The sequence below is a fragment of the Pelophylax lessonae genome (assembly GCF_965119305.1).
Source record: "Pelophylax lessonae genome assembly, chromosome: 6".
NCBI lineage: Eukaryota > Metazoa > Chordata > Amphibia > Anura > Ranidae > Pelophylax > Pelophylax lessonae.
The window spans coordinates 289,406,034-289,433,449 of NC_138773.1; the positions used below are offsets into that span (position 1 = coordinate 289,406,034).

Below are 27,416 nucleotides of genomic sequence, written 5' to 3' on the forward strand. Positions count from 1 at the left end.
CTTTCCTTTTTGGAGTCAGTAATAATGACATGAAAGTGATTTAGTAGATTTATACAAAATATGTTTCTAACAGGGTTTTCTAAGGTTCTGCTCCTAGGTTAACAATGAGCCTATCCTTCCACTTCTATGGGTACTTATTGTGTGAACTGTTTACGCTCTCTTTCTCCCTCTGTCTCTCTTTTTCTATCTCACTCTCTCTTTCCCCCCTTCTCTCTCTCTCTCTATTTAAAAATATAATACAAATAGTACATAATATAAAGCAAATAGTAAATGCACTCATCGGGACTTGCAACAGAAGGGATTTCCAATACAGTCTTATTATTGTCAACATTCAGTATTAGGTTAATCACATTAACATATATATATATAATAAACATGTCTTAAAAAAGGAATTATAGGAAAAATAGAAAAAAAAAAAAATATAAATAAATAAATATATATATATATATATATATATATATATATATATATATATATATGTGTGTGTGTTTATGTATGTACTGTATGTATATATATATATATATATATATATATATGCATGTATATGCATGTGTATGTATGTATATATATGTATATATATATATATATATATATATATATATATATATATGTATATATATATATATATATGTATATATATATATATATATATATATATATATATATGTATATATATATATATATATATATATATATATATATGTATATATATATATATATATATATGTTATATATATATATATATATATATATATATATATATATATATATATATATATATATATATATATATATATATATATATATATATATATATATATGTATATATATATATATATATATATATATATATATATATATATATATATATATATGTGTATGTGTATGTATGTATATATGCACACACACATATATACAGTGGGTACGGAAAGTATTCAGACCCCCTTAAATTTTTCACTCTTTGTTATATTGCAGCCATTTGCTAAAATCATTTAAGTTCATTCTTCTTCCTCATGAATGTACACATAGCACCCCTTACTGACAGAAAAACACAGAATTGTTGACATTGTTGCAGATTTATTAAAAAATAAAAACTGAAATATCACATGGTCCTAAGTATTCAGACCCTTTGCTCAGTATTTAGTAGAAGCCCCCTTTTGATCTAATACAGCCAGGAGTCTTTTTGGGAAAGATGCAACAAGTCTTTCACACCTGGATTTGGGGATCCTCTGCCATTCCTCCTTGCAGATCCTCTCCAGTTCTGTCAGGTTGGATGATAAACGTTGGTGGACAGCCATTTTTAGGTCTCTCCAGAGATGCTCAATTGGGTTTAAGTCAGGGCTCTGGCTGGGCCATTCAAGAACAGTCACGGAGTTGTTGTGAAGCCACTCCTTCGTTATTTTAGCTGTGTGCTTAGGGTCATTGTCTTGTTGGAAGGTAAACCTTCGGCCCAGTCTGAGGTCCAGAGCACTCTGGAGAAGGTTTTTGTCCAGGATATCCCTGTACTTGGCCGCATTCATCTTTCCCTCGATTGCAACCAGTCGTCCTGTCCCTGCAGCTGAAAAACACCCCCACAGCATGATGCTGCCACCACCATGCTTCACTGTTGGGACTGTATTGGACAGGTGATGAGCAGTGCCTGGTTTTCTCCACACATACCGCTTAGAAAAATATATATATTTTTCTTATATATGTGTATGTATGTATACATACACACACATATATATATATATATATATATATATATATATATATATATATATATGTGTATATACATACACATATATTGCTTTTCTGCTTCAGGCACTGGATGTCTTGACCTTGTGCATGGCATTATGAAATCTGAAGACTACCAAAGAATTCTGGGGTGATGTGTAGGACCCAGTGTCAGAAAGTTGGGTCTCTGTCAGAGGTCATGAGTCTTACAGCAGGACAATGACCCAACGTACACATCAAAAAGCGCTGGAGAGTACTGAACTGACCAGCAATGAGTCCAGATCTAAATCCTATTGAGCACCTGCAAAGAGATTATAAAACAGCAGTTGGGAATAAGAACCCTTCCAATCTGAGACCTAGAGCAAATGGCAAAAGAAGAGTGGTCCAAAATTTTAGTAGAGACTCGGTGTAAGAAACTCATTGATGGTTACAGGAAGGGATTCATTTCAGTTATTTTTTTCCAAGGGGTGTGCAATTAACCACTTAAGCCCCGGAGGATTTGGCTGCTAAAGGACCAGGGTTTTTTTTGCGATTTTTTACTGCGTGACTTTAACGGACAATTGCGCGGTCGTGCGACGCTGTACCTGAACGAATTTGACGTCCTTTTTTTCCCACAAACAGAGCTTTCTTTTGGTGGTATTTGATCACCTGTGCGATTTTTTGATCACGCGCTATAAACAAAAAAAGAGCGTAAATTTTGCAAAAATAACAATATTTTTCACATTTTTTTATATGAAATTCCCCCCAAAAAAAAGTAAAAATCAACATTTTTTAACATTTTTCGGCCAATTTGTTTTATGCTACCTATGTTTGGTAAAAAAAAATCGCAAAAAGCGTATTTTGATTGGTTTGCGCAAAAGTTATCGCGTTTACTAACAAAGGGAAAGATTTTTGTCATTTTTGGTGTTTTTTTTTTTAACGCGTAATGGCGGCGATCTGCGATTTTTTTTCGGTACTGCGACATTGCGGCAGACAGATCGGACCCTTGACTGACATTTTTGACTCTTTTGGGGGTACCAGTGACATTACTGCAGTAATCAGTGCTATACATATGCACTGTTACTGCAAAAATGACACTGGCAGGGAAGGGGTTAACTTTATTGGACAGGGAGGGGTTAAGTGTGTCCTAGGGGCGTGATTCTAACTGTGTAGGGACATTCCTATTGGTGTAAAAGCAAAGATCAACCGTTCTACATAGTAGAACGGACAGATCTTCACTTTTACACAGGGAGAACTGACAGGCAGCTTGTTTACACAAGCTGCTCTGTCTTTCTCCCTTCACAGGAGCGATCGCAGTGTGACTGGCGGACATCGAGTCCGCCGGTCACACGCACTGACTTGTCTGTGAACGAGCCGCGGCGGGCGCGCGCCTCGGCGGGCGCGCGCCCGCCCGCGATAGGCTCGCAAGTCAGTGACAGGCGAGTGACATACCGATACGTCACTCTGCCTGGCCGGGGCTGACCGCCGCAGTATATAGTCGTGCGGCGGTCGGCAACCGGTTAAATATAAAATTGAGGGTTTCAATAATTTTGTCCATTTTTGGAGTTTTGCGCTTCAGATTTGGCTTTTTGTTTCTCCACTTTTTTGAGTCATACCAATATAAACAAAATCAATAAACATGAAAATGCCTAAACATTTGTAATTGCAACAATTTTCTGGGCGAAATGGTGCATTATCTGACAGAAATGCAGGGGTACCAATATTTTTGTTAATGACTGTATATACAGAGGGGCCCAAAAAATGTATACACACTTCAACAGTTGTTAACTATGTCCTTTTTTAACCACTTTATGACCGGAAGGATTTGCCCCCTTAATGACCAGGCCACTTTTTTCAACTTGGCACTGCGTGACTTTAACTGACAATTGCACGGTCATGCGACGCTGTACCCAAACAAAATTTACGTCCTTTTTTTTCCCATAAATAGAGCTTTCTTTTGGTAGTATTTGATCACCTGTGCGATTTTTATTTTTTGCGCTATACCAAAAAAAGAGCAACAATTCTGAAACAACATTCCCCCCCCCCCCCAAAAAAAAATGTAAAAATCAAAATGTTTTAACATTTTAGGCCAATTTGTTTTCTGCTACATATTTTTGGTAAAAAAAATCACAATAAGCATTGTTTGATTGGTTTGCGCAAAAGTTATTGCGTCTACTAACTACGGGAAAGATTTATGTCATTTTTATTGTTTTTTTTTTACTAGTAATGTCAGCGATCTGCAATTTTTTGCAGGACTGCAACATTGCGGCGGACAGATCGGACCCCTAACTGACATTTTTGGCACTTTTGGGGGGACCAGTGACATTACTAAAGTAATCAGTGCTAAAAATATGCACTGTTACTGTAATAATGGCACTGGCAGGGCAGGGAAGGGGTTACTATTGTGGGTGATCAAGGGGTTAAATGTGAGCCTAGGGGAGTGATTCTAACTGTGGGGGGGGGGGTGTGACTTGTGAAATGACCATAGAGACCTGTGATCCTATATAGAAGGATCACAGGGGCTCTATGATCATTCCAGGGAGATGAACGGTCAGCTGTGGTTACAATAGTTTACTGTTCTTCTCTCTCAGCGGGGAGCAATCACGGGTGTCTGGCGGCAATTGGAGCCACCTGCCCCGCTGACGAGTGGGTGTGGGAGCCCGACGCCGGCGCGCACTCGCCCCCTAGCCTCCTGCTCACGACCAATGTACAGTGACGGCGGTTTGCGCAGGAGCGGCTGCCTGCCGCAGTACATCTGCGTTGGGAGGTCGTAAAGAGGTTAAAATCCAAATTGAATTATGGCAGCAATTTGTAGAATTATGTTTCCCAGAAATATGTCAGTATTTGCACCATTATTGTTACCGGCCATTCATGTGCTTTATGCGGATGAGCAATTTTACTTCCAGCATGATAGCGCACCACCTCACCACCACAGAGACATGAGAGACTATCTCAATGACATTCTGCCAGCACGTTTGATAGGACGTAGGGGTACTGTTAAATTTCCTCCACGTTCTCCAGACTTTACACTCCTCGATTTCTAGCTGTGTAGAACACTAAAGGATGTGGTGTACCATAGAAAACCTCCTACACTGACTGCACAATGGGACGAAATTGAAACATCATGCCGAGCAATTCCTGTGAACACTCTAGTCAATGTCGTTCATGCAGTAGTTTGCTGAAATCAAAAGTGTCTGGATGCTAATAGTGACCACTTTGAGGACCTAATGTGATTGCATAATTCAAATATGACTTACAGCTACATTTTTTTTTAAAATATTTTCATGTTGAATTGTGTATACATGTTTTGGGCCCCTCTGTATTTACAGTTGGGGAAATAATTATTCGATCCCCTGCAGATTTTGCAAGTTTGCCCACTTACAAAGAAAAGATGGGTATATCATTTTTATCATAGGTGTATTTTAAATGATAGAGACAGAATATCAACCAAAAATCCAGAAAAAAACACATAAAACAAATGGTATAAATTGAGCTGCAGTTCAATGAGTAAAATAGGTGTTTGATCCCCAAGCAAAACATGACTTTGTACTTGGTGGAGAAACCCTTGTTGGCAAGCACAGATAAGGTAAGACGTTTCTTGTAGTTGGTTACTAGGTTTGCACACATCTCAGGAGGGATTTTGGTCCACTCTTCTTTACAGATCTGCTCTAAATCCTTAAGGATTCTTGGCTGTCGCTTGGCCCTAGTGACCCTAAGAAAACCATCCCTACAGTCAAGCATGGAGGTGTAAACATTATGCTTTGGGGTTGTTTCTTTGCTAAAGGTACAGGCTGACTTTTCCGCATTGAGAGGCCAATGGACAGGGCCATGTATTGTAAAATCTTGGATGAGAATCTTCTTCCCTCAGACAGAACACTGAAGATGGGTCATGGATGGGTCTTTCAGCATGACAATGACCCAAAACATATCGCCAAGGCAACATAGGAGTGGCTCAAGAAGAAGCACATTAAAGTTATGGAGTGGCCGAGCCAGTTCTTAGACCTTAATCGTACAGAAAATTTATGGAGGGAGCTTAAACTTCAAGTTGCCAAGCGACAGCCAAGAAACCTTAAGGATTTAGAGAAGATCTGTAAAGAAGAGTGGACCAAAATCCCTCCTGAGATGTGTGCAAACCTGGTCACCAACTACAAGAAACGTCTTACTTCTGTGCTTGCTAACAAGGGTCTCTCCACCAAGTACTAAGTTATGTTTTGCTTGGGAATCAAATACTTATTTTACTCACTGAACTGCAAATCAATTTATAACATTTGTATCATGTGATTTTTTGGTTGATATTTTATCTCTATCATTTAAAATACACATACGCTAAAAATGATATACCCTTATTTTCTTTGTAAGCGGGCAAACTTAAAAAATTTGCAGGAGATCAAATAATTATTTCCCCCACTGTACACTTAATCACATAAAGGTTCTAAACATCAGAACAACTTTTGTGTGATTAAAAGGAATAAACTTTTACCAAATATTTCACCACTTTCGTTCGAACTGATGGAAGTGACGTATCCCAGAAGTCCCGACCAACGCGTTTCGTCAGCATACGTTTGACATCATCAGGGCTTCAAAAAAAAAAATCACTTGTACATTTTGGAGAAGAGTGTTTTGGCAGAAAATACATTAAATGCATTTGAATTCTGGTCAATAGAATGAATGAATGCCTAAACGGGATTGCAAAATATGGCTTTCAGCACGTTTTGTGCTCTGCTGTCTCCTCCTCTGGAGCAAAGGCGTCTAGAGGAGGAAAAAAATGTCCTGTGTGCTTGAGGCCTTAGTCTCCTGTCAGCCTGAAATTTTGCTGCCATGTCTGCGCCAACGAGCATAGGAATACAATCGAGCAGCGGCACACACACCTATCCCAGAGAAGTTCAAAGTCTTACAGATGTCGTTTCTCATACCTGTGGGGCCACTGGTGAAGCTGAAAATCACTGTAGTAATCAGTGCAAATACAGTGATAGACGTAATTTTTCTGCTGGGGTTCTAAGTCAATGCCTTCCCCGCACCATGATCACAGGGGTCACTCTTTAGGTACCGCATCCATTTATACGGTAGTACCCTTGTTATTTTTCTTAATAAATACAGCTCATTCTCTGATTGAATTAGGAGGAAAGGCAGTGGTAATCACCATCTTGTCCAATCAGAGAATACTTTGTGATCATTGTAAAATTTAAAGGCTTTCTGTGAATGGTGGAGGTGCCGATCGAGCCACCTGCTGTGGTCAGTGTGCAGAGGGGAGGCTGCTTGCACAGAACCCCAGCAGGTTCCTGAAGATTACGGCCAACACTGCAGTAGCACCGACTACTACAGTGATTGTCAGCTTCTGCAGTTGCTCATTAGGTATATAGGAGATATGCACACTTACTGCACATTGGTCCAAGCTGCAATAATGATCATACCTGGAGTTTAGATTTAATGTATTTTTGGTTACAACCATGTCTGATCATCAATGAGTTTAAATACCAAATGTAAATGCAATGTGTTTGTATTAGCATACCTAAGCTATGTTCATTTTTGTATCTGTTGCAGATGAATGTTACCTGAACAATGGTGGCTGCAGTCATCAGTGCAGCGTGGCCCCTGGCAGGGGTATTGTATGCTCGTGCCCTCAAGGGATGTACCTAAGTGCAGATAATAAGACCTGTGACATTGTGGATTATTGCACAAAGCATCTAAGGTGCAGCCAGGTGTGTGAGCAGCATAAACATGTCGTCAAATGCTCGTGTTATGAAGGGTGGACACTAAACCCAGATGGGGAAACCTGCAGCAGCGTGGGTAAGTCTTTTCCTTGTAAAGCGCTTTGAGAAGCAAACGTTAAAGGTGCTTTATAAAATAAAGCTTATTATTATTATTATTATTATTATTATTATTATTATTAGGTTATGAAAACTTGATATTTTTTATCTGTAATTATTTGCAGTTTCCAATTACAGAATAATAGTCCATCTACAGAGAGCCAGTCACATTTGATCTTATGCAGGAATCTGAGTATTACATCTGTGCATATTTGCTCTTATTTAACTGATTTTTTTTTTTTTGCTTGGAGAAATATGACATGTTGATTGTGAGCAGTAACATAACCAGGCTATTTTTTGTTAAATTTATTTTGTTTGCTAAATGTATTAAAAGCAGAACTCAACATCTCAAGCTCAGACTACACATGCGGATAAATGAGTCAGAGGAATGACGTGACTCCTCCCCCATACCTTTACCCTTTCCTCCTACTTGCTGTATGCTCTCAAAGCAGTTCTTCAACCTAGAAACAAAAAAAATTAAAAGTCAGAAGCTACAAATAGTGTAGCTGCTGACTTTTAATAATATGACACTTATGTGTCCTGGGACCCAGTGTGAGCCGGCTCTTCGGCCATTTTCAAATCCCCAGCGTCAGCATGTTAACTTTGGAAAGCCGGCTGTGACTGCTTGCTGCTTCACAGTCAGCTTCCCAGTGCACACTGGTGCAAAGTTTTACAGGTTCCTAAGAAAATAAAAAAAATAAAAATTGCATTTATTATTATTATTATTATTATTATTATTATATTTTAGGTGAATTAAGCCTTTAAAGGTGAGAATTGCACACTAAGCTGCGTTATGCGAAGTGTAAACATAATTATCTTAATCCAGTTCCGAAGAAGCAGATTTGTCCATGAAACAAGTCAACATTATTAATAGTTGATATGTAATTATTGATTTTACTTTTTTTAAGGCCTCATGCACACTGCTGCTGTTAAAATTAAATTTTTTGGGAGTTTGGCCGTTTTGTTTAGCCACTTCGGCCCTCACACCTGTTTACCCCTTATGTACCAGAGCAATTTTCTAATTACTATTGACTTTTTTTTCGCAATCCTTAGACAATTAAACGTAATAAAACTAAACAAAAAGCATTTCTTTTTTTGAGCAGTGTTAGTTTAAACATAAATAGTGTTACTGCACATAAAAAGTGTGCATTTTCTTATGTATTTTTTCCTGTTTAAAACAACACTAAAATTATGATTTTGGTACAAAGCATTGCAAAGTTATTTACAAATGAAGTAAAGTGTGTTTTTTCAATTTTGTGCTTTTTTCAGTGTGATATGTGTAAATATACAGTATGTAAAAGGTGAAAAATATTGATGAACAAAGCAAACAAAAACAGAAAAAAAGTTAAACTATTAGTTCTTAAAATAGAAAAAAAAAGTCACCAGGAAAATTACAATTGAATGGAGAAAGAGAATACGTAGTTTGTTAGTGCTAATTTGAGTAAACTAAGTATTAATAGGGGGTTAAACAGAGAAACATTAAATTAGAAAACAAATGTTTTATACTTGTCAAGGTTACTTTAACTCTCTTCATCTGTAGATCGAAGTTCATCTCTCTGATCAACACAGAAAGTTACAAATGATACAATGTAACTTTCTGTATTCCCGTCTGAGTAATGTTGTTGATAAATAGTGTTGAGCGAACACGGACTGTATTATTCGTGTTCGTACCGAATAATTGGATTTTTTGTACCCGAACACGGACACGGACACTTTACTGTATGTTCGGGTAAAAATCCGTGTTCGGTCGTTTTATTTCCGGGTTTTGCATGCTTTGGCGCTCTTTTCATGGCGGGCTTTCAACAGCCAATCAACAATCGTTTAACTGGTGTGCCTTAAGCCATCCCAGCCATGCCTGCAAATGTCTCAGTAGCTGTGATTGGCCGTCTGAAGCATGTGACCAAGTCTTTATAAGTTCGAGGCAGCCGCAGCGGCGTCATTATGCTGCTTAGATTCAGGGACAGAGCACACATCAACGTGCTGGCTGCTGATTAGGGAAAGATAGGCAGGAAAAAACCATTTGTGTCCAGATAGAATTGAGGGACAGGTCGGAGTGTTTAGGCAGGGCGAGTTGTAGGCATTTTAGGGATAGAGTCTGCTGAATTATATAGGGTCAGTGTCTTCTACAAACTACAATCGATATTGCTGTGTGGGGGGTGGGGTCTGCACTCAATCCTGATCTACGATCTCTTCTCAATCCTGTTAGGGACAGAGTCTGCTGAATTTTAGGGAAACTGTGTTCTACAAACTACAATCGATATTGCTGTGTGGTGTGGGATTGGAGATAGGCAGGTGTCAGTGATCCACATCCATTTTTCTGTGTGTGAGCTGCAGTGAACACAATCTTTTTGGGCTGCAGTGAACACAATCTTTTTGGGCTGCAGTGAACACAATCTTTTTGGGCTGCAGTGAACACAATCTTTTTGGGCTGCAGTGAACACAATCTTTTTGGGCTGCAGTGAACACAATCTTTTTGGGGTGCAGTGAACAAAATCTTTTTGGGGTGCAGTGAACACAATCCTTTTTGGTGTGCAGTGAACACAATCTTTGTGGGGTGCAGTGAACAAAATCCTTTGTGGGGTGCAGTGAACACAATCTTTTTGGGGTGCAGTGAACAAAATCCTTTTTGGGGTGCAGTGAACAACATCCTTTTTGGGGTGCAGTGAACACAATCTTTTTGGGGTGCAGTGAACAAAATCCTTTGTGGGGTGCAGTGAACACAATCTTTTTGGGGTGCAGTGAACACAATCTTTTTGGGGTGGAGTGAACAACATCCTTTTTGGGGTGCAGTGAACAAAATCCTTTTTGGGGTGCAGTGAACAAAATCATTTTTGGGGTGCAGTGAACACAATCTTTTTGGGGTGCAGTGAACACAATCTTTGTGGGGTGCAGTGAACACAATCTTTTTGGGGTGGAGTGAACAACATCCTTTTTGGGGTGCAGTGAACAACATCCTTTTTGGGGTGCAGTGAACACAATCTTTTTGGGGTGCAGTGAACACAATCTTTGTGGGGTACAGTGAACAGAATCTTTGTGGGGTGCAGTGAACACAATCTTTGGGGGGTACAGTGAACACAATCTTTGTGAGGTGCAGTGAACACAATCTTTGTGGGGTGCAGTGAACACAATCATTGTGGGGTGCAGTGAACTCAATCTTTGTGGGGTACAGTGAACACAATCTCATACTGAAGGTTTGAGGGTGCTGCCTGTTCCATACTCCCCCTACTCCTCATCTAGCCTTTTAGGGGTACAAACAATAGTAATTGGGGCCTAGTGTGGTTGTGTACGTGTGATATACATACACTTTTTTGGGATCATATTTTCTATTCCGCTATTTAATCAAAAACCTTTGGGGATCAGTTAAATTGGGGGATAGTCTGTGTTGGTACGTGTGAGAGAGATCCACCTTTCCAAGTTGTTGGGGTTCATCTCATACTTCTGAAGGTTTGAGGGTGCTGCCTGTTCCATACTCCCCCTACTCCTAGCCTTTTAGGGGTACAAACAATAGTAATTGGGGCCTAGTGTGGTTGTGTACGTGTGATATACATACACTTTTTTGGGATCATATTTTCTATTCCGCTATTTAATCAAAAACCTTTGGGGATCAGTTAAATTGGGGGATAGTCTGTGTTGGTACGTGTGAGAGAGATCCACCTTTCCAAGTTGTTGGGGTTCATCTCATACTTCTGAAGGTTTGAGGGTGCTGCCTGTTCCATACTCCCCCTACTCCTAGCCTTTTAGGGGTACAAACAATAGTAATTGGGGCCTAGTGTGGTTGTGTACGTGTGATATACATACACTTTTTTGGGATCATATTTTCTATTCCGCTATTTAATCAAAAACCTTTGGGGATCAGTTAAATTGGGGGATAGTCTGTGTTGGTACGTGTGAGAGAGATCCACCTTTCCAAGTTGTTGAGGTTCATCTCATACTTCTGAAGGTTTGAGGGTGCTGCCTGTTCCATACTCCCCCTACTCCTAGCCTTTTAGGGGTACAAACAATAGTAATTGGGGCCTAGTGTGGTTGTGTACGTGTGATATACATACACTTTTTTGGGATCATATTTTCTATTCCGCTATTTAATCAAAAACCTTTGGGGATCAGTTAAATTGGGGGATAGTCTGTGTTGGTACGTGTGAGAGAGATCCACCTTTCCAAGTTGTTGGGGTTCATCTCATACTTCTGAAGGTTTGAGGGTGCTGCCTGTTCCATACTCCCCCTACTCCTAGCCTTTTAGGGGTACAAACAATAGTAATTGGGGCCTAGTGTGGTTGTGTACGTGTGATATACATACACTTTTTTGGGATCATATTTTCTATTCCGCTATTTAATCAAAAACCTTTGGGGATCAGTTAAATTGGGGGATAGTCTGTGTTGGTACGTGTGAGAGAGATCCACCTTTCCAAGTTGTTGAGGTTCATCTCATACTTCTGAAGGTTTGAGGGTGCTGCCTGTTCCATACTCCCCCTACTCCTAGCCTTTTAGGGGTACAAACAATAGTAATTGGGGCCTAGTGTGGTTGTGTACGTGTGATATACATACACTTTTTTGGGATCATATTTTCTATTCCGCTATTTAATCAAAAACCTTTGGGGATCAGTTAAATTGGGGGATAGTCTGTGTTGGTACGTGTGAGAGAGATCCACCTTTCCAAGTTGTTGGGGTTCATCTCATACTTCTGAAGGTTTGAGGGTGCTGCCTGTTCCATACTCCCCCTACTCCTAGCCTTTTAGGGGTACAAACAATAGTAATTGGGGCCTAGTGTGGTTGTGTACGTGTGATATACATACACTTTTTTGGGATCATATTTTCTATTCCGCTATTTAATCAAAAACCTTTGGGGATCAGTTAAATTGGGGGATAGTCTGTGTTGGTACGTGTGAGAGAGATCCACCTTTCCAAGTTGTTGGGGTTCATCTCATACTTCTGAAGGTTTGAGGGTGCTGCCTGTTCCATACCCCCCCTACTCCTAGCCTTTTAGGGGTACAAACAATAGTAATTGGGGCCTAGTGTGGTTGTGTACGTGTGATATACATACACTTTTTTGGGATCATATTTTCTATTCCGCTATTTAATCAAAAACCTTTGGGGATCAGTTAAATTGGGGGATAGTCTGTGTTGGTACGTGTGAGAGAGATCCACCTTTCCAAGTTGTTGGGGTTCATCTCATACTTCTGAAGGTTTGAGGGTGCTGCCTGTTCCATACTCCCCCTACTCCTAGCCTTTTAGGGGTACAAACAATAGTAATTGGGGCCTAGTGTGGTTGTGTACGTGTGATATACATACACTTTTTTGGGATCATATTTTCTATTCCGCTATTTAATCAAAAACCTTTGGGGATCAGTTAAATTGGGGGATAGTCTGTGTTGGTACGTGTGAGAGAGATCCACCTTTCCAAGTTGTTGAGGTTCATCTCATACTTCTGAAGGTTTGAGGGTGCTGCCTGTTCCATACTCCCCCTACTCCTAGCCTTTTAGGGGTACAAACAATAGTAATTGGGGCCTAGTGTGGTTGTGTACGTGTGATATACATACACTTTTTTGGGATCATATTTTCTATTCCGCTATTTAATCAAAAACCTTTGGGGATCAGTTAAATTGGGGGATAGTCTGTGTTGGTACGTGTGAGAGAGATCCACCTTTCCAAGTTGTTGGGGTTCATCTCATACTTCTGAAGGTTTGAGGGTGCTGCCTGTTCCATACTCCCCCTACTCCTAGCCTTTTAGGGGTACAAACAATAGTAATTGGGGCCTAGTGTGGTTGTGTACGTGTGATATACATACACTTTTTTGGGATCATATTTTCTATTCCGCTATTTAATCAAAAACCTTTGGGGATCAGTTAAATTGGGGGATAGTCTGTGTTGGTACGTGTGAGAGAGATCCACCTTTCCAAGTTGTTGGGGTTCATCTCATACTTCTGAAGGTTTGAGGGTGCTGCCTGTTCCATACCCCCCCTACTCCTAGCCTTTTAGGGGTACAAACAATAGTAATTGGGGCCTAGTGTGGTTGTGTACGTGTGATATACATACACTTTTTTGGGATCATATTTTCTATTCCGCTATTTAATCAAAAACCTTTGGGGATCAGTTAAATTGGGGGATAGTCTGTGTTGGTACGTGTGAGAGAGATCCACCTTTCCAAGTTGTTGAGGTTCATCTCATACTTCTGAAGGTTTGAGGGTGCTGCCTGTTCCATACTCCCCCTACTCCTAGCCTTTTAGGGGTACAAACAATAGTAATTGGGGCCTAGTGTGGTTGTGTACGTGTGATATACATACACTTTTTTGGGATCATATTTTCTATTCCGCTATTTAATCAAAAACCTTTGGGGATCAGTTAAATTGGGGGATAGTCTGTGTTGGTACGTGTGAGAGAGATCCACCTTTCCAAGTTGTTGGGGTTCATCTCATACTTCTGAAGGTTTGAGGGTGCTGCCTGTTCCATACTCCCCCTACTCCTAGCCTTTTAGGGGTACAAACAATAGTAATTGGGGCCTAGTGTGGTTGTGTACGTGTGATATACATACACTTTTTTGGGATCATATTTTCTATTCCGCTATTTAATCAAAAACCTTTGGGGATCAGTTAAATTGGGGGATAGTCTGTGTTGGTACGTGTGAGAGAGATCCACCTTTCCAAGTTGTTGGGGTTCATCTCATACTTCTGAAGGTTTGAGGGTGCTGCCTGTTCCATACTCCCCCTACTCCTAGCCTTTTAGGGGTACAAACAATAGTAATTGGGGCCTAGTGTGGTTGTGTACGTGTGATATACATACACTTTTTTGGGATCATATTTTCTATTCCGCTATTTAATCAAAAACCTTTGGGGATCAGTTAAATTGGGGGATAGTCTGTGTTGGTACGTGTGAGAGAGATCCACCTTTCCAAGTTGTTGGGGTTCATCTCATACTTCTGAAGGTTTGAGGGTGCTGCCTGTTCCATACTCCCCCTACTCCTAGCCTTTTAGGGGTACAAACAATAGTAATTGGGGCCTAGTGTGGTTGTGTACGTGTGATATACATACACTTTTTTGGGATCATATTTTCTATTCCGCTATTTAATCAAAAACCTTTGGGGATCAGTTAAATTGGGGGATAGTCTGTGTTGGTACGTGTGAGAGAGATCCACCTTTCCAAGTTGTTGGGGTTCATCTCATACTTCTGAAGGTTTGAGGGTGCTGCCTGTTCCATACTCCCCCTACTCCTAGCCTTTTAGGGGTACAAACAATAGTAATTGGGGCCTAGTGTGGTTGTGTACGTGTGATATACATACACTTTTTTGGGATCATATTTTCTATTCCGCTATTTAATCAAAAACCTTTGGGGATCAGTTAAATTGGGGGATAGTCTGTGTTGGTACGTGTGAGAGAGATCCACCTTTCCAAGTTGTTGAGGTTCATCTCATACTTCTGAAGGTTTGAGGGTGCTGCCTGTTCCATACTCCCCCTACTCCTAGCCTTTTAGGGGTACAAACAATAGTAATTGGGGCCTAGTGTGGTTGTGTACGTGTGATATACATACACTTTTTTGGGATCATATTTTCTATTCCGCTATTTAATCAAAAACCTTTGGGGATCAGTTAAATTGGGGGATAGTCTGTGTTGGTACGTGTGAGAGAGATCCACCTTTCCAAGTTGTTGGGGTTCATCTCATACTTCTGAAGGTTTGAGGGTGCTGCCTGTTCCATACTCCCCCTACTCCTAGCCTTTTAGGGGTACAAACAATAGTAATTGGGGCCTAGTGTGGTTGTGTACGTGTGATATACATACACTTTTTTGGGATCATATTTTCTATTCCGCTATTTAATCAAAAACCTTTGGGGATCAGTTAAATTGGGGGATAGTCTGTGTTGGTACGTGTGAGAGAGATCCACCTTTCCAAGTTGTTGAGGTTCATCTCATACTTCTGAAGGTTTGAGGGTGCTGCCTGTTCCATACTCCCCCTACTCCTAGCCTTTTAGGGGTACAAACAATAGTAATTGGGGCCTAGTGTGGTTGTGTACGTGCGAGATACATACACTTTTTTTGATCATATTTCCTATTCCGCTATTCAATAAAAACCTTTGAGGATCAATTGAATTGCGGGATAGTCTGTGTCGGTACGTGTGAGAGAGATCCACCTTTCCAAGTTGTTGGGGTTCATCTCATACTTCTGAAGGTTTGAGGGTGCTGCCTGTTCCATACCCCCCCTACTCCTCATCTAGCCTTTTAGGGGTACAAACAATAGTAATTGGGGCCTAGTGTGGTTGTGTACGTGCGAGATACATACACTTTTTTTGATCATATTTCCTATTCCGCTATTCAATAAAAACCTTTGAGGATCAATTGAATTGCGGGATAGTCTGTGTCGGTACGTGTGAGAGAGATCCACCTTTCCAAGTTGTTGGGGTTCATCTCATACTTCTGAAGGTTTGAGGGTGCTGCCTGTTCCATACCCCCCCTACTCCTCATCTAGCCTTTTAGGGGTACAAACAATAGTAATTGGGGCCTAGTGTGGTTGTGTACGTGCGAGATACATACACTTTTTTTGATCATATTTCCTATTCCGCTATTCAATAAAAACCTTTGAGGATCAATTGAATTGCGGGATAGTCTGTGTCGGTACGTGTGAGAGAGATCCACCTTTCCAAGTTGTTGGGGTTCATCTCATACTTCTGAAGGTTTGAGGGTGCTGCCTGTTCCATACCCCCCCTACTCCTCATCTAGCCTTTTAGGGGTACAAACAATAGTAATTGGGGCCTAGTGTGGTTGTGTACGTGCGAGATACATACACTTTTTTTGATCATATTTCCTATTCCGCTATTCAATAAAAACCTTTGAGGATCAATTGAATTGCGGGATAGTCTGTGTCGGTACGTGTGAGAGAGATCCACCTTTCCAAGTTGTTGGGGTTCATCTCATACTTCTGAAGGTTTGAGGGTGCTGCCTGTTCCATACCCCCCCTACTCCTCATCTAGCCTTTTAGGGGTACAAACAATAGTAATTGGGGCCTAGTGTGGTTGTGTACGTGCGAGATACATACACTTTTTTTGATCATATTTCCTATTCCGCTATTCAATAAAAACCTTTGAGGATCAATTGAATTGCGGGATAGTCTGTGTCGGTACGTGTGAGAGAGATCCACCTTTCCAAGTTGTTGGGGTTCATCTCATACTTCTGAAGGTTTGAGGGTGCTGCCTGTTCCATACCCCCCCTACTCCTCATCTAGCCTTTTAGGGGTACAAACAATAGTAATTGGGGCCTAGTGTGGTTGTGTACGTGCGAGATACATACACTTTTTTTGATCATATTTCCTATTCCGCTATTCAATAAAAACCTTTGAGGATCAATTGAATTGCGGGATAGTCTGTGTCGGTACGTGTGAGAGAGATCCACCTTTCCAAGTTGTTGGGGTTCATCTCATACTTCTGAAGGTTTGAGGGTGCTGCCTGTTCCATACCCCCCCTACTCCTCATCTAGCCTTTTAGGGGTACAAACAATAGTAATTGGGGCCTAGTGTGGTTGTGTACGTGCGAGATACATACACTTTTTTTGGATCATATTTTCTATTCCGCTATTCAATAAAAACCTTTCTAGGGCAAGATCTTAAATTACAGAAATATGAGGAGACCGTCAAATAAGGGCCGTGGCCTGGGTCGTGGTGCTGCTGGTAGAGCTCCTGTTGCAAGGAGAGGACATGGTCGATCCGTGCCAGCTACACGCACAAGTGAAACACCTTCCTCAAGTGTGAGTAGGCGACAGAACCTGCATCAGTATTTGGTAGGGCATCAAACGCCCCTAGAAGTGATGAGGCCAGAACAAGTTGAGGCGATAGTAGATTGGTTTGCTGCTGACAGTGCCTCCAGTTCCTTCACATTGTCTCCCACCCAGTCTACTGCAGAAAGGTCAGAGTTGGCACCTGCAGCCAATGTCCAACCGTCTTTCACCTCACCCCCTTGCAAATCAGGCCAGCAGTCCTAGCCCCAAGCCATACAGCAGTCTCTTATTCTTTTTGAGGACTCTGTCAGCAGGGTTTCCCAGGGCCATCCACCTAGCCCTGCCCCAGAAGTGGAAGAGATTGAGTGCAGCGATGCCCAACCACTTATTTCTCAAGATGAGTACATACAAGGATCATCGCAGCACGTCTCCGATGATGACGAAACGCAGGTGCCAACTGCTGCGGCGTTCAGCATTGTGGAGACCGACAAGGAGGGCAGGGGTGAAGACTGGGTGGAAGATGATGTGGAGGACGATGAGGTCCTCGACCCCACATGGAATGAACGTCATGCAGGTGAACTGAGTAGTTTGGAGGAAGAGGCGGTGGTCGCACAGAGCCACCAGCACAGCAGAAGAGGGAGCAGGGTGCAGAAGCGGAGCGGCCGTGCCCTAGACACTACGCCCGCTACTGCCCAACGCAGCAAGGGAACGAGCGCACCAAAGTCAGCTCAAAGGAGTTCTCTAGCGTGGAAGTTCTTTAGAAAATGTGCTGATGACAGGACACGAGTGGTTTGCACCCTGTGCAATCAGAGCTTGAAGCGAGGCATGAACCTTCTCAACCTGAGCACAACCTGCATGATCAGGCATCTAAGTGCAAAGCACGAGCTGCAGTGGAGTACACACCTTCAAAACCAAGAAACGTCTCTGGCTCATCCTGCTTCCTCTTCTGCTGCAGTCTCGGCCGCTCCAGCCACATCTGTAGTGATACCGGCACCTGCCACCCCGCAAACAGACGATCTGTCAGCAACACCACCACCTGGGTCACCAACAACCATCTCCACAATGTCCCGTGGAAGCGTTCAGCTTTCCATCTCCCAAACACTTGAGAGGAAGAGGAAGTACCCCCCTACCCACCCGCGATCCCTGGCCCTGAATGCCAGCATTTCAAAATTATTGGCCTTTGAAATGCTGTCATTCCGTCTGGTGGAGACGCACAGTTTTAAAAACCTTATGTCGGTGGCTGTCCCACAGTACGTCGTGCCCAGCCGCCACTACTTTTCCAGGCAAGCCATCCCTTCCCTGCACAACCAAGTGGGGGAAAAAATCAGGTGTGCACTGCGCAACGCCATCTGTGCCAAGGTCCACCTAACTACGGATACGTGGACCAGTAAGCACGGTCAGGGGCGTTATATCTCCCTAACGGCACACTGGGTAAATGCAGTGGCGGATGGGCCTGAGGCGGATAGCAATTTGGCGCATGTCCTTCCACCACCGAGGATTGCAGGGCGCTTCAGTTTGCCTCCTGTTCCTAACTCCTCCTACTCCGCTTCCTCATCCTCTACCGCCTCCTCATCCGGACAGCGTAACACCTTCACCACCAACTTCAGCACGGCCAGGGGTAAACGACAGCAGGCAGTTTTACAACTTGCCTGTTTGGGGGACAAACCACACACCGCGCAGGAGTTGTGGAGGAGCATGGAACAGCAGACAAATGAGTGGTTGCTGCCAGCGAGCCTCAAGCCCGGCCTGGTGGTGTGCGATAACGGGCGAAATCTCATAGCAGCTCTGGGCCTAGCCGGTTTGACGCACATCCCTTGCCTGGCGCATGTGCTGAATTTGGTGGTGCAGAGGTTCCTTAAAAACTACCCCGATATGTCAGAGCTGCTGCAGAAAGTGCGGGCCGTTTGTGCGCACTTTCGGCGTTCTCACCCTGCTGCTGCTCGCCTGGCAGCGCTGCAGCGTAACTTCGGCCTTCCCGCTCACCGCCTCATATGTGACGTGCCCACAAGGTGGAACTCCACCTTGCACATGCTGGAAAGACTGTGCGAGCAGCAGCAGGCCATAGTGGAGTTTCAGCTGCAGCACGCACGTGTGAGTCGCTCTGCGGAACAGCACCACTTCACCACCAATAACTGGGCCTCCATGCGAGACCTGTGTGCCTTGTTGCGCTGTTTTGAGTACTCCACCAACATGGCCAGTGGCAATGACGCCGTTCTCAGCTTAACTATCCCACTTCTATGCCTCCTTGAAAAAACAATTCGGGCGATGATGGAAGAGGATGTGGCACAGGATGAGGAGGAGGAGGAGGATGAAGAGGTAACATTTCCAAGGCTTTCAGGGCAGTCATTCGCAAGGGGCTCCGAGGGTGGGTTCCTGCACACGCAAACGCCAGGGACGCAATTGTCCAGCAGGGGCACAGTTCTGGAGGATGAGGAGGATGAGGAGGAGGAGGAGCTGGAGGAGGAGATGGAACCATGTTCACAGCAGGGTGGCACCCAGGCCAGCTCATGGCCATCACTGGTGCGTGGCTGGGGGGATACAGAGGACACGGACCATACACCTCCCACAGAGGACAGCCTTTCGTTGCCTCTGGGCAGCCTGGCACACATGAGCGATTACATGCTGCAGTGTCTCCACAACGACCGCCGAGTTGCCCACATTCTAACTTGTGCTGATTACTGGGTGGCCACGCTGCTGGATCCCCGTTACAAGGACAACGTACCGTCCTTAATTCACTCACTGGAGCGCGATCGCAAGATGCGCGAGTACAAGCGCACGCTGGTAGACGCCATGCTGCTGGCATTCCCATCTGACAGCGGGGCCACAGTGGAAGCACAAGGCAGAGGAGGAGGAGGAGGAGGTCGCCAACGCAACCAGGGCACCGCCAGCACCTCAGAAGGCAGGGTTAGCATGGCCGAAATGTGGAAAAGCTTTGTCAGCACGCCACAACAAACAGCAGCACCAGCAGCTCAGATGGAACGTCTTAGCAGGAGGCAGCATTTTACCAACATGGTGGAGCAGTATGTGTGCACACGCCTACATGTAGTGAATGACGGGTCTGCCCCCTTCAACTTCTGGGTCTCCAAATTGGGCACATGGCCTGAGCTTGCCCTTTACGCCTTGGAGGTGCTGGCGTGCCCTGCAGCCAGTGTATTATCTGAACGGGTATTTAGCACGGCTGGGGGCGTTATAACAGACAAGCGCAGCCGCCTGTCCAGAGACAATGTGGACAAGCTCACGTTCATTAAAATGAACCAGGCATGGATCCCACGGGACTTTTCCGTACCTTATGCAGAATAGCAATGGATACCGACCTTACCCACCCATTGTTCCATTTTTGCTCTTTCTCACTCTTTTGGGGTGTACCCTCATTTAAAATTTGTGAAAAGAAGCAGTGTTGGCTACCTCGTCCTCCTCCTCAGGGCCAGATTAATGTAGGGGCTATTGGAGCTGCAGCTCCAGGCCCCTACCTTTTATATAGGCCCCGGGTTGGCCATATTCACTGTTACCGCTCTTCTGTCACTTGTAAACACAGAAGTCTGGCTTCTATGCTCGCTTCCCCAGGCAGCACCCTCAGAACCTCCCCACACAGCGTGAAGGCCGGACAAGGAGGGACAGTTGGCGATGCATGGATGTGTTTATGGGCTTCAGAGACAGCATCCCATGTTGAATTAGGCATGCATGGCTGCACCCTTCCTCCTCTGGGTGCATGGCAAGGCACGGCCCTAAGGCCCTTCAAAATCCTCAGCACCAAGCCCATGATGCTGTTAATCCGGCCCTGGTCCTCCTCCACCGCCGCTTCCACCTACACCGCCCATAGGTGTGCGCAGCCTATTGCATTAAGGTGTGCACCCCAAAGTTGAAATACACATGCATGTGTTTGCCAGCAGGGAGAGTAATGTATCGGGGCCATGTACCTGTAGGCAAGGAGAAATAGAGCAGAGCAGGTCCCAGGGAGATCTTTCCCATCTCCTCACTGGCAATGCTATGTGCCCTAGGTGATTAGGGTGTGCCCAGGCACACCCAGCACACCCTGTGCGCACGCCTATGTCACCGCCACATCCACCACCACCTCAACCTCCCTCCTACTCCATATGGGCCTCGTCCTTCAGAGATGAAGAAGAACATTGTTTTATTTTTCTGTTTTTTTTTGTTGTTTTAAGTTATTTCCCTATCCACATTTGTTTGCAGAGCACTTGCCATGCTCTTAATTACGTTTTGCTGCCATTTGCAGCACTCTAGCCCTTTCCTTTGGTGTTTTAGAGCCATTTTAGTGCCTTAAAGTTCGGGTCCCCATTGACTTCAATGGGGTTCGGTGTCCGGGAAAAGTTCGGTAAAAGTCCGGGACACGGACCCGGACTTTTTTTTAAAGTTCGGCCGAACCCGTCGAACACGGACATCTAGGTGTCCGCTCAACCCTATTGATAAACATTGCCACACTGCTTTTTTTTTTTTGTTTGTTTTTTGACAGCTCCTGCTGCCGACCTTCTCTGTGTACTTTTCAATGCATCTGTGATTAATCACAGCTGAATTGTCGGGTACTGGGACAGTGCAGAAGGACTGGCCATACTAGACGCCCTGTGTACAATGATGACATGTTTTTGGGCGTGTCTAGTACACCCAGAGTCTGCAACTGGTTATCTGCCCTTAAATTCCCCTCTATGTTATCCTATGTGTCTATGCACACATGGATGTTTTTAGCAGTTTATGAGCAGAGGAGTTTATGGGCTGTTGTCTGAATGCCCTAAAATTGCATCCAAGAGCAGTTCTTCTGACCACAAAAAATGCTGAATGCTGAAAAATGCTCATAAACATGCATACACTCTAGGCACATTTAGCACTTCAGCATTTGTTTATTTCTCTTTCAATATTTTTATTGAATATTATTAGATTACAATTAATGTTACAGTGTAATACCGCTTAATATAGAACGTAAAACTAGTATTACAAGTAATATCCATAAGATTTCAAAGGTTTTCAGAAAAAAGAGACTGAGCCCTGTAACCATGTTATTCGGTTACATAAGCAAGTGTTAATGAAAGATGCAATAATACATTTTAGAAGAGGGGTGGGTAGATAGGTGGGGGAGAGGAGAGGAAGGGAAAAAGGGGGGGGGGGTAGGAAAGGGGAGGAGGGGAAACAAATGCGTGAGATAACTATCAAATATTTACTGCTTGGTGAATGTATTAAACCAGTTTGACCAGGAATTCAACATTTGTCTCAATTTAGTGTAGGAGTGGTTACTTTTTGTCAGGAGCAGTTCATAATTATGGTGGGTTTGGACCATCATGATAACATCTGTAACCTCTGGGGGTTTGGAGTTTTTTCATAGTTTTGTTATGTTATGCCTGGCTAATAGTAAAATATGACTAAATGCTTTTCTGTGATTGACAGGTGTGTGTTCTATATTTATATTTAATATTGCCATTTCAGTTGATGGTATAATGTTTGTGTAAAGAGTAAAGGAGTGTAAAGACTTCCTGCCAATAGTGTGATAAACTAGGGCATTCCCAGAGGGTGTGGAATAGGGAGCCACGTGCTCCACAATTCCTCTAGCAATTGGGAGATTTGTGGTTGTTGAATTTTGCTATTTTATCTGGGGTTAAGTATTTCCTTTGGACAACATTTTGCGTACGTTACCACATTGCAGTGCATTTTGTGGTATTATATATGGATTGGAGAGTTTTTGCCATTGTTTTCCTGTGTATGGTTTGCCTAGATCTCGTTCCCATGAGTTGAAGGCCAATGTAAGTTGGAATTGTGTCTTTTCTCAAAGTGTATTGTAAAATAGAGATATTCCTTTTCTCCTGGAGGAGTGAGGAGAGTAGTATAATAGTGCCTTTATAGGGATGGTTGTGGGTTGTTTTTAATACAGTGAGCAATTTGTAGGTATCTATAATAGGATTCTGGGCCAATTTTTAGGTCTGTTTTGAGGCAATAGAGAGGTTTTATCTGTCCATTATGGACTAGATCGATCAGTAGAAAGTAGCCATGTTTGGGCCATTTATGTAGTGGAAAGATGGGAATAAGCAAGGCGAGAAAAGATATGGGTAGTTTGATGGGTGTCCTAGTGGTACTATTCCAAATAGTGGAAGTGAATTAACGCCAAGCTCTTACTGTTGCTAAGATAGTTGATGGGAGGTGATTTGGGAAGGTTGCTTTTGGTTTCAAGCTGCTGAGGCAGTTTTTTAAGTTTTTGCCTGGGATGGCATGCATTTCTAGAACGCTCTAGATGCTCTGGTGGAGGACGTTGGAAGAAACCACTCCCTTAGCTGAGCTAGAATGCTTCCTTTGTGGTAATCGGCAATGTCTACTAGTCCCAATCCCCCTACTGATCTGTGTTTGACAAGTTGGATATCCCAGGGGCTAATACTTTACCATATCATTTTAGGTCTATATTGAGACAGGATATAGGTCTAAAGTTTTGGGGGGAGTCTGAGCTTTTACCTGGCTTGGGTAAGGCGAATACTACTGCATGTAGCATTTCAGAAGGTAACTTGGAGGAGGAGGCAGTGTCATTGAAGAGGTTTTGGAGATGAGGGGTGCGTATTGAGCTGAACTGTTGGTAATATTCTCCTGGTAAGCCATCAGGGCTAGGAGATTTACCAGTTGGGAGTGATTTGATTGCTGGGGAGATTTTTGATTTGAAAAGGGGAATTTAGATCCTCTAATTGGGCCTCACTAAGGGTAGGGAGATGTACCTTGGATAAGAATTGCCGGATTAGATCTGGGGAGGGTTGGGGAGTAGTTAGGTTGTTTTTTGAGGTTATTGAGGGATTCAAATTATGAAGTGAAGGCGTTAGCTATTTCTTGTGGGTTGACCAATTTTTCTTTAGTGAAGGGGTGGAAGATATGGGGGATTGAAGCCTTGGCTGTTTGTCCATGGATCCGCTGGGCCATGGCCTTCCCTGCCTTATTAGAGGTAGAGTAGAATGTTGCCTTGAGTTTGCGATGGGCCTTTTCAAAAGAGTCTAGGAGGAGGGTTCTTAGTTCTTGGTGGAGTGTTAGTTGTTTGATTTTTAGGTTATGGGTTGGATTTAGTTTATTTTGGGAATCAATATTGGATATTTTGGTGGTAAGCTCTTTAAGAAGCTGGGTCCTCTTTTTTTTTTTTTTTTTTTTGCCATTGAACTAAATTAAATCGATATTCTTCTAATGAAGGCTTTGTGGCCATCCATAGAGTAGAGGAGTGGGGAACTGATCGTAGGTCATGGAGGAAAAAGTCAGATAGATAACGATGGAGTTGTTCTGCATATGGAGACATTTGCAGGACGTAAGTATTGGCTTTCCAGAGCCTGGTTGGGTTTTGAGGCTTTGGTAGAGGCGATGGTAATGCTTATGGGATATATCTGACCATGTAATGGGATCTATGGTTGAACAGGAGATATTTTTCAACAACCATTTATCGACAAGAAAATAGTCTATTCGAGAGTATGCATTATGGGGGGCCGAGAAGAAGGTGATGGCATCTCTAGACATCATGGAGGTCTTGGGATTGGATGAAGTTTGGCTGGGTGAAGTGTTTCTAAGGGAAGAATTTGTGGTATCCATTGATTGGTTTGGTGCTATATTGAAGTCTTCACAAATAATCAAGGAGCCCTGTTTGATTCTTTTCATTACTTTGTTTAGAAAGTAAAATTGTTGCGAGTTTGGGGCGTAGGTGCAGGCTAGGGTGTATTTGGAACCCCGTTTGGGTCAGAGAGTTTCTCATGGACAAGAAAGTCAGTTTTTTTGTTGATGGCTACTAGTACTCCTCTTTTCTTTTTTTCCTAAAGGGACGCTAGGAAAACATAAGGGAAGTTTTTATGGTAATATGAGGGGGTAGCAGATTCCAAGAAATGGGTTTCCTGAATACAGAATACATCACAATGTGATTGTTGCACAGTCTGCCATAGTGATGCCCTCTTTGCGAGATGGTTTAGATCTTTCGCATTTAGCAATAAGATTTTAACTGCCATTTGAGGTGTGGTGTATTAAGATAGATAAGGTACTCACAGTAAAGTTAAGGTGCAGGACAGTGGGGATCGGTATGAAGTAAAGCGTTGGTTGGTTGCTGGGTTCACTGGTAGGAGGTTCTTCAAGGTATTCACAAAGATGGTGTTCCAGAATCTCATGCATTGGGGTGAAATGAAAAGGATGTTAACAGAAAACAAAAACAAAACAGTCATAACTGCACAGCCTGATATTGAACCAAGTGGGCTGCTGAGTCCAGAGTGGGGTAAATAGTTCAAGTGAAACTAGCGTGATGGCCAAGGGGCCACAGAGAGAGAGACAATGAGTGGTTGGAAGTAGTAGCACCTCCTGTAACTAGGAGTCAGCGTTTATTGGTGCATAGCTCAGATTGTGCTTTGAACCAGGGTGGAGGGAGTTTTTCGGGCAGGTTGCGAGCTCCAGAATGGGGGCCTGAGCGGGTATGATACCCCATTCCCTGAGGAGAGAGAGGCCTTTCTCTAATGATGTAATGTGGAATGATGCATTACATTCTACAATCAGTTTGGTGGGGTGTTTCCACTTGTACTGTATGTTGTTGTTACGGAGTGTTTTGGAAACTATATTGAGCTGTCTGTGTAGATCCACGGTGTATTTGGAGAGGTCTGCATATATTTGTATATTGGCATAGGGATCAGGGAATTTCCCCAGGGAGCATGACTTCCACAGAATTTGCTCTTTAGTAGAGAAGAACTGCACCCTCATGAGCACATCTCTGAGGACTTCATTGGGGAGGAAAGAGGGTTAGGTATACGGTGTATACGTTCTATGGTGAGATCCAAAGTGGTTAATTTAGGTACAAGTGAGTGAAAAAGCTCTTTGACATATTGCATGAGGTCTTGTGGTGTCACGTTTTCAGGTACTTTTCGCCTCGATCGATCTTCTAGATCTGCGATTTTCGCACACATCCAGTGTCTTTCTTCCTCGCTTTCCTCATTTGCGTCAATGATATTATTGACTATTGTGGCAATGTCATTGATTGCGTGTTCAACCTGGTTAACTCTGTCACTCACCATGGATAGTTCTTTTGATAATTTATAGGTAATGTTGGTGAAAACAGCATACAGGGAGCCGTGTAGTGAGAGAAGCATCTCTTTAGGCTGAGTGTCCAATACAGGCTTATTGGAGGTGGGAAAGCTGGCTATGGGGTATTGGAGCTCTGTTTGATCTGTGGCTGGTGATAGCTCAGGACTTACCCCTGTAGCTGCAGCTGCTGTCCAGTCTCATCCTGGCTTTGGCTGAGCTTGAGCAGGGGGGACTGTGGAGAAGAGAGGAGCTTCTGGGAGAAGATCCCCCAGTACCTCCATTGGCCCTGGTTGCCTCATTAGGAAGCTCAGAGTAGTGATTGCTGCATGGAGTGGAGGGGGGGACCGGGCGTCCAGTGCCATCTTGACCTCCTTCACTAATAGGCCTGTGGAAATAGACTGTTAAATTTATAGGTTTACTTTCCCCCTGCCGTTTCCTTGACATTCTCGGGAGGTAGCGAGTGTCGTCTGGAGCCTGTGCGGGCTGCAAGAGTGATCGGGCAGTGCTCTGTGTGCTGGATAGGCGCTGGTGTCTCTCTCAGGACTCTGGAGTGCCTCTCTCATGCTGCCATCCGCCGCGCGCACTAGCCACACCCCCACTGTTTGTTTATTAGAATGCCAAAATACAATTATAATTCTGGCCAATTAAAAGAACTCCCAAACTTTAAACTCTGATAAACTCACCTAAACTATTTTGAAAAAATGCAGTTCAGGTGAGTTTATAACACTGATTATCTCCAGTCAGGATAAACAACATTTATAGGAAACCAGTGTACATAAGGCCTAAAGCATGCCCCGTTTTGATTGTAGTAGTTACACAACAATCTGTAAATGCATGCTTAAGTCAGTTTTATATTTCTGGGATTTATATTAATTTCATGAATAAAACGTTATCATTATATTGAGATATGTTGGCCTTTCCAGCGCTATTTTTAAAGTCCTGTTTTTTGAATATATCATTCTATTTGTACATATGGGGGATGAAAGCATTGTGAGAGTAAACACCTCACCATTTCTTCTTATATGTGTTTTTTTTTTTTTTTTTTGTCTTTTTAAATTATAAAAACTTGGTAAGGCTCAATTTTATTTTTTTTTCTAATTTCCCAGAATTTTGGTCTAAAAAAATAAACAACTTTTTGACATCTGATGTGCTGTGGTTTCTGTACAGCAGGTTAAAACTGTTTTCAAGCATTATGTTCCAAATGTCC

At 42.9% G+C, this 27,416-nt stretch overlaps 1 protein-coding gene across 6 annotated transcripts in view; it reads left to right on the plus strand.

The window, feature by feature from the left end:
* Positions 1-27,416, plus strand: part of LRP1B (LDL receptor related protein 1B) — a 2,177,452-nt gene that overhangs the window by 1,332,000 nt on the left and 818,036 nt on the right. For all 6 annotated transcript variants that reach the window (XM_082262163.1, XM_082262161.1, XM_082262165.1 and 3 more), the window contains exon 23: positions 7,237-7,482. In XM_082262163.1, the coding sequence (XP_082118289.1) occupies positions 7,237-7,482 (246 nt within the window). The remainder of the gene's footprint in view (positions 1-7,236; positions 7,483-27,416) is intronic.